Source organism: Equus przewalskii, chromosome 3 (genome assembly GCF_037783145.1).
Source record: "Equus przewalskii isolate Varuska chromosome 3, EquPr2, whole genome shotgun sequence".
Lineage (NCBI taxonomy): Eukaryota > Metazoa > Chordata > Mammalia > Perissodactyla > Equidae > Equus > Equus przewalskii.
Window position 1 is genome coordinate 8,823,401 of NC_091833.1, and position 8,069 is coordinate 8,831,469.

Here is an 8,069-nt window from a genome sequence, read left to right on the forward strand (position 1 = left end):
AGGAGGAGTGTAAACTAGTATATGATCTTTGGAGACCAATTCCCCCTCACAACCTAGCCATCCTCCTTCTAGGGATGAGCGAGTCTTGTACACTCACGTGCATCACATGAATGGGGATGTTCCTTGCAGCATTTTTATAATAAAGAAAACGTGGTATAAGGGTCCAGGCAAGGGCAGGTGCAAGGAGGCCAGTGAGGAAACCAGGCCTGAATCCTCTTGGGAGACGGTTGCTCACACCAGGTGGCAGCGGTGGAGGCAGACAAGCCTGTGGGAGAACCGGGTTGGAGGTGAGGTGGGGACAGCTGCTCAGTTGAGGTTGTGTTGACTCTGAGACGCTGTTTGACATCCGCACGGAGACGTTGAGTAGCAGCCGGAAATATGGGTCTAGATTTCAAAAGAGAGGGCCCAGCTGGAGTGTGAACTGGGGGGCACCAGCACACACACGGTGTTTGAAGCCAGGAGCCTGTGAACCTTTTACTTCTTATAAATAAAAGAGCTGAAGCAAATATGACAATGTTGACATCTGTTAATTCTGGGTGGTATATACACTCTGCTTGTAATACTAGTCTTTGTACTTTTTAGTGTGTTTGAACTTTTTTATAGTAAAATTAATTAATAAACAGTTTATAAGACCACAAGGCTCCAAACTGCTGAACAGTTCTGTCAGGAGTGCCTTCGACCTAAAGTGTGGGTGCTAGCAGCGAGTTAAGGAGCCAGGTTCAAATTCCCCTGCCACCAACCTCAGCTCAGTGACCGGAGGTGGACCCTGTCTCTCTGGGCCTGTGTCCCCACTTGGACAACAAGAAACTGGCGCATGGCTTCTCAGGGTTCTTTCAGCACTGACCACCCAGGATTCAAGCTGGTGCCCCACAGGTCCCCTGCCTGCTCTGATTTTGTCCGCCACCTCTCATGCCTGTCCTATAGATAAGGCCACAAGTACCCCCATAAGAGGGCTCCTGTAGGTGGAGGGCTAACTTTACCTCCAAACAGATGGCAAGTACAGCAAAGAGGAGTCAGAAAGGACAGGGCCCCTGGTCCCCAGGCCCTGGGACCCCAAAGGAATTAGGCTGAGCTTAAAGGCAGGGAGCCCAGAGACTAAAAGTGTTCACAATATGTACTGCTGACGAATGCATCCTGCTCAGGACCTTGGGCCCAGTGGAAGAATAGTCTATGAGCCAGAAACACACAAATGGGTGTGTGGCTGAACCAATCTGCCAAGTTGTAATAGGCACGGATAATGAGAGTAGTAGTAATAATAGTAGCAATAATATTTATGTGACGGGTTCTGAACCAAGCGCTTACCGTGCATTCTCTCACGTAACCCTCACAATGACGGTGCCGTGGGGTTATCACTTTCATTAGCCAGACTTTGGGGATGACGAAAGTGAGGCTCACAGAGTCAAGCAACTTCCCCAAATCACGCAGCCGAGAAGGAGCAGAGCCTGGATCAGAACCGAGGCAGTGTGACTCCAGATCGCAAGGTCTTGACTGCACTTGGGGAGCAACAAGTTCCTCTAAATCTCTCCGACGAGAGCCAGAGAAGACAGCCTAACTGAAGCGCTGTCCATTGAGCCATTTATTCATCATCAGCCCATAAATATCTACTGAGCACCCACTGTGTGGCAGCACTCAGTGTGCCTGGCCCTGGGGATGCTGAGATTAGCAGCCTCTGTTCCTGAGAAGCCTGTGGTCTAGAGAGAGGGGTCAGTTTACAAACCAGCAAGATAAAACCAGTGGGCTCCCGGCTGCGTTTGTCCCGAGGGTCCCTGTATGGGAAAGGAGGGTGATCCCAAGAGCAAAACGTGGACCAGGGTGTGGAGTCGTGAAGTGAGACCTCTCTCTGCCATCATCACATGGCTGAACCTCCGTTCCTAGGCCATGAGTTCCAGAAAGTTCTTTCTGGCAGAAACTGCTGGGCCCAGGAACAGCACGAGTCTAGCTGTTACCTTTATGGAAAGGGAAAAAGACTCAAACCCTGTCATTTTATCTTTTGTAAGAGGTAGAACCTTAGCTGCTCCTTTGGCACAAACTGTTTCATTGTTCTGAGAAAACCACTTGAGTTCACTTACATGTGAAGCGCAGGCCGTCACTGGAGAAGGAGCTATTTAAGGCTCAGTGACTCAAAGGAGGTACAATGCTGTGTGATAATAAAAGAGTTGCTGCAGGCAGGACTGCCTCTTTGCTGGAGTTCTTAACCAGGACCCCTCAGGGGTCCACCAATGGGATTTAGGAGAGCCACAAAACCCCTGAACTTGTGAGGAGAACCTTGTGTCTTTGTGCATTGTTTTCTGGATGACGGTCCAGAGCTTTCATCAGATTTTCAAAGGGCTCCTTGAAGCCCCCGAGAAGGCAAAGGATCGCTTCCCTGAAGAAGTATTTATTTCCTAAGCGTGGGTTTAAGCTGTACCCACCAGCCATTGCGTGTTCTTGGCGTGGCACGTGTGTTCTTGTTTTCCTGCTGCCATGCAGAGATCCGCTGAGACCCAGAAGATGGCCCAAAGGGCAAAAAGGGGACTGTGGATGGGCTTCCCCAGGGACTAGGGAAGGGCCATGTTAAAGGAACTGGACAGCCTGGGCACAGTTCAACATGGACTCCACTGCCCGGTGCTAAACATGGTCATTTCATTCTGCGCAGCCCAGAAATTGGGAAATATCTTCACACTTGGGGATTGGATTTTGATATTACCATTCACTTGGGGTATTAAGCAACATTGCAATGTCAACCATTCAAGGAAGAAGCAATTCCTGGCTCAGAGAGTGAGGGGGGAGGAGAGAGGGCTCAGATGAGAGTGAAGGAAAATCCCTTCCTCTTTCCAGGCTCACTTGGTTGGACAAGACATTCTAAGGCATTAATATCTTCTAGAGGGCACACCCGAGAGGCGGGGGGAAGGTGGCCCTGCCAAGACATGGGCTGGGGCTGTGCCGGGAATGCAGGCCCAGGAAGACGGATCCAGCCTGTGGACTCTGAGAGCAGCCTCATCCAATTCTGGGTTTCCTGGGCTGAGATGTCCTCCTGACCTTCTGAACTATATGCTCTGCTTTTCCTCCCCCTTGGCTCCCCAGTGCCCAGCACAGTGCTGGCCCTTTGAAGGTGCTAAATGAGTAGATGTGCCTGGATTCCCTACTAGGCTGTGAACTCCCTTCGGGCAGAGACCACATTGGATCACTACAATATTGCTCCCACCTACACCTCCCCAGGGCCCCACGGATGAGCATGGGGAGGAATCCCTTTCTCCTCACTAGACATTCTCATGGTTCCATGGGTCAGACTGAGGCCTCAGTGGTCCTTATGCGTGACCGATGGAGACCCCACTAACGTACCAACTGGGAGGAACTGTCTCCACTGGTTGCAGCCAGGCTCCACTTTTTGCCTCTCCGAATGATGCCAGCATCTTTCAGCAGAGTCCTCAGCCCCCATATGCAGGATGCTCGTGGACCTGTCCACTCGTCATTCACTCACTCATTCACTTGTTCTCTTACATGCCCCCTCACGCTCTCATTCAGTCTTCAGTCATTCAACTATTCATCTGATTCATTCATTCATCCAACATCCACGACACAGAACACTGTGCAGGTAGGGAGATGCTCCAGACATGGGTCTCGGCCCTGAGAGCTCCCAGATTGAGGCGAGGGGCATCAGAGCCATGCACACAAATAATCATACAGCAGAATAGAAAGTAGCAAAGGTCACAAGAAACGTACACATGCATCACTGAGGGGCCACAGAGGGAGAGGTTTCTTCCAGCTGAGAAAGGGAGAGATCAGAGGCAGCTTCCTGCAGGAAATACAACCAGAGGCAACTCCAGAATTTCTACGTGGAGAGAGAGTGAGGATGGCAGCTTGCGGGGGAAGCTGGATGCCGCATCATCTGGAGGGGATTGTACATAGGACTGAAGAGCCGTCAGCTGCCTCATCAAAGAACGGGGTTATGCTGGAGTTGGGGGCTGGTTAAATCTCTCCCAAATCCTCTCTTGCGTCTACCGCTCAAGAAATCACATTTGAGCTGATGCCTCGGTAAATGGGGAGGATTTATTGGGACTCAGGTGAGAGGGAAAGGATGAACACCTGCCAGGAGCCAAGGCCTGGAGGTGGGAAAGTCCAGGCGAGTGCAGGGAGCCGGGAGGCCCTCTGTTTGGGTGGAGCAGGTAGAAGGGAGTCGTGGGCACTGAGCTTGGAAAGGTCGGTTGAGCTCGGAATGCAAGGCTAAGATTTCTGGGCTCCATTCAGCAGATGGTGGGGAGCCACTGAAGGTTTTGAGCAAGAGAGTCTCGAGGCCAATGCTGCTTTTAGGGGTGTGTCTGTGGGGCAGTGTGGGGAATGAAGAGGAGGATGCGAGACCACAGGAGGCTCATTCCAGGCCCCTCCTAATGTTTAGGGGGGCAGAGCAAGAGTACAATGGAGGTCCAATACCACCTGGCTAAAATGTTTAAAAGTTATAAATCAAATTAACAAACAAATAAAACACATTCTATCCTCCTACCTTGAGAAATAGAGCTTCATAGCAACCTGGAGGGCCAGGTTCAAATGTGTGACCCTAGATCCTTATGCTGGAACACGGAGGAGCCAGGAGACCTGCCCCATGGCCCCAACCCCAGTCTGCGGCCCACCTCCCTTCTCTTCCCAGCCCTGACTCCTTCCCCGCTCTGAGAGGCCTCGCACATGCCTGCGGGCACCCAGCCCACACATCCAAACTTCGTTAGCACCCCCATCAAACAGCCACCCCCAGCAACCCTCCAGGCCTGGAGGGATACACACTGGCTGCACGTCTGCCCTTGGGAACCTGGGGAGGAGGAGTGAGCAAACCCTTGGAAGCAAGCAGGCTTGGGATGACAAAATTTCCAGAATCCAGGGTGCTCTGTGCGTGGCCTAGAAGGAGAGGTTGCAGGCTCCAGGTGGGCATATGCCCCTGACTTTGGGCCTTCTCACCCATGGGGGCTGGAGACCAGGACAGGACCTGAGTGGAGCCTTCAAAAGACAGGGTTCAGGATATGGCCCCTCCTGCCCATGGTAAGGGCTTTCAGAGCCAGCCAAGGGAAGGAGAGTGAGGCCCTGAGGCAGGGTGGGAGCAGCCCCTGTGAAGGAGGGAACAGAAATGGTAGATAATAGAATGCACAGAACCCGGAGCCTGGATGGACGTCACTGCCAATCCGAGCACCGCCAAGTACCATGCGAGCTGACCTGGCTCCCTGACACCTTGGCAGGTGGGCAGGCGGGTGGGTACAGCCACCTGCATCCCTTGTGAAAAGCCACCAGAATGACTGTACTGCTCTCGCTCTCCTCTGCCCTTCTTTGGCCTCTCTCCCCAGCCTCCAGCCCGCGGCGTCTGGCTGGGCCGTGTGCAGGGCGTCTGGCCCCAGGGAGAGGTGGGGTAAGCCGAAGTCTACACCTACACGGCTATAAATAGGGAGACTCTGAGGACTGCTCACTCAGCCTCCCGCCCCCAGCTGTGACAGCACCGGAGCCTCTCGGACGCCTGGACCATGGACCCCAGGGAATGCTCCTGCATGTCTGGTGAGTAAGGATGCCCCCCTTGGGATCCCGGGACCTTGCACCAGCTTCCTACAGCGAGCCCATGGGACTCTGATTAACGCTTCTCTTCTTTCGATTAGGAGGCGCTAATGGGTTTGTCTCAGACTGGCAACCTCTGGGGCAACTCCCACTCTGTTGGCCACCAGGCTGATGTGCTGACCAGGATGACTGTGGGCAACCTAGCGGCAGGCCACTAGGGGCAGCCACAAGGGTGGGGGACGATCTCCGGCCCAGAAGCTGGCAACCTGGTTTTGGTCCATTGCTGCTATTCGCTTCTGACATGTATTATTTCCACAGTTTTCCCATCTGAAAACTTGGGTTACCCACCCCCAGCTGACCACTTCTCAGGGTTCCTGTGAAAGTGCTAAAATGAAAAAGCTCTCGCAGAGGCAGGGGAGTTATTAGAAGTGTATGTGGACTCCCAAGTCTCTGAAACCCCTTAATTCCACGGAAGCACGCTCGCCAGGAGGAGAGAGGTTAGGGTTCAGAGCCATCTGGGTTTTACGGCCTTGGGAAACGGTATCAAAAAGCCTTACAAGCCTCCCCGGTCCTTAACAGGACATGTCTGTACCAAAAACTTGCCAAAGACGCAGAAGCTTCCAGCATCTTGAAGCTCAAAACGATAGATGGGATTCATTTTTTTTGAAGTGCAGATGGTTTTTATGAGATGAAAACAAGCCGTGGTTGCGCTGTCCCTTTGGGCTTGTTTACACGCTTTGCTGTTTCTCCCGTGCAAGCAGGATTTCCATCTTGCCTGATACCTTGAAAGGGTGAGGACGGTATAAAAGGGTTCGACAGCCCCAGGGGACCTTGGGCTTGGTGGAGTTGGCCTAGACTTGTGGTTCTCAAACCTGATTGCACATCAGAATCATCTGGGTCACTTTTTAAAAAAACTGATTCCTGGGGCTGGCCCCATGGCGTGGTGGTTAAGTTTGCACGCTCTGCTTCAGCTGCCCAGGGTTTGCCAGTTCGGATCATGGGCACAGACCTACACACAGCTCATCAAGCTGTGCTGTGGTGGTGTCCCACATATAAAGCAGAGGAAGATGGGCCTGGATGTCAACTCAGGGCCAATCTTCCTTAGCAAAAAGAGGATTGGGGACAGATGTCAGTTCAGGCTAATCTTTGTCAAAAAAAAAAAAACTGATTCCTTTTCCTGACCCTGACCTATGAATCATAATATCTCAAGGACTGGTCCCAGGAACCCGCATTTTAACGAGTATCCTGGGGAGCGGCAGGGCTGATGCAACCACCCCAGTTTCTGTCCACGCACAGTGACTGGGAACCACTGGAGGGTCCTCACCACTCGGGGCGATGCTTGGCAGCATCTTCACCCCCTTGTCCAGTCACTGCCCCAGGACAGCCCAGAAGCCCTGCCACCGTGCCCGTCTGCAGCACACCTTGTGTCTCCCATGCCACCTCAGTCCTCACGTTTGTGGCTCTGTCTTCTCTTCTAGAAGGAATCTGCCTCTGTGGAGACAACTGCAAATGTACAACTTGCAACTGTAAAACATGTCGAAAAAGTGAGTTTGGGTGACCAGGGCACTGCTGGCTCGGAGCTAGGAAAGCCCGTTCCCTCCATCCTCAACCCTCCAGCCACGGTGGGGTCCCCGGGCTTCTGAATGCCTTTGACCCATTTGGGAGAGGTCCGAGCTGAAAGCTGAGCTCCTCAGGGCTGCAGCCCCCCTGGGGATGAGGGCTCCACGGTGTTTCCAGTGTCTGGAGCAGGAAGAGGCTTAGGGGAGCTTCTAGCCTGCCCAGTGGTGAAAGGGAGAGAGCACTGGTCTGGAGTCACGAGCCCTGAGTTTTACTCTTGGATCCGCCACTGTCCAATGACCTTGGGCAAACCTCTTCCCCTCTCTGGGCCTCTGATGGACTCTGGATGACCCCTGAGATCCCCTCCATCTCTAACATCCCACACCTTCCTGTCCCAGGATTTTTGGTGATGTGGATTGAAGCCTGTGGCATGCTCTTCTTTTCCAGCTCCTCTAAGTGGTGGGAGGGGAAGAGGTAAGATGGGAGAGTTGACCCAGAACTGATCTGTTCCTCTCTTGACCCTTTCAGGCTGCTGTCCCTGCTGCCCACCAGGCTGTGCCAAGTGTGCCCGGGGCTGCGTCTGCAAAGGGGGCTCGGACAAGTGCAGCTGCTGCCCCTGAAACGCATCCATCGTGCTGGGGGCGAGGCCTGGGAAGCATCTGTACAGTGTATTAGTCAAGAAGTCAGAATGATTGTACAATAGGTTGTGCTTTTTATATATTTGCTGTTTGGTGACAGTCATGTAAAGTGCTTGGAGCAATAAAGTTGTCACTCGTGGTTGTCTGGTGGCTCAGAGCACTGTTTTACCCTAACCCAGCAGGACTAAGAAGGGCTGACTCCATTGCAGATACAGTAGGGACCAGCCTGCATCCCTTCTGCAGATGGCTGCTAACCCCATGATCCCTCAGGCTTGCTCCTGCTGCGTGAACTTGCTGGACGCATGCACAGGACAGGCTGGGAGTATTGGGAGTCAACACCCTTGGGAACAGCCCTTAATGGATGAC

At 52.9% G+C, this 8,069-nt stretch overlaps 1 protein-coding gene across 1 annotated transcript; it reads left to right on the forward strand.

Moving 5' to 3' along the window:
• Positions 1-5,361: 5,361 nt before the first annotated feature.
• Positions 5,362-7,842, forward strand: LOC103564202 (metallothionein-4). Its single transcript, XM_070611903.1, has 3 exons — positions 5,362-5,511; positions 6,987-7,052; positions 7,594-7,842. Exons 1-3 carry the CDS (start codon positions 5,481-5,483, stop codon positions 7,683-7,685), a joined length of 189 nt encoding a protein of 62 aa, XP_070468004.1. The 5' UTR covers positions 5,362-5,480; the 3' UTR covers positions 7,686-7,842.
• Positions 7,843-8,069: the final 227 nt, after the last annotated feature.

Bases quoted from the DNA above. Each gene is read 5' to 3' on its own strand.
- LOC103564202 (XM_070611903.1), top strand. From the start codon at position 5,481: ATGGACCCCAGGGAATGCTCCTGCATGTCTG. The intron at 5,512-6,986 runs GTGAGTAAGGAT...CTTCTCTTCTAG, and splicing joins GGAATGCTCCTGCATGTCTG to AAGGAATCTGCCTCTGTGGA. The intron at 7,053-7,593 runs GTGAGTTTGGGT...TGACCCTTTCAG, and splicing joins CTGTAAAACATGTCGAAAAA to GCTGCTGTCCCTGCTGCCCA.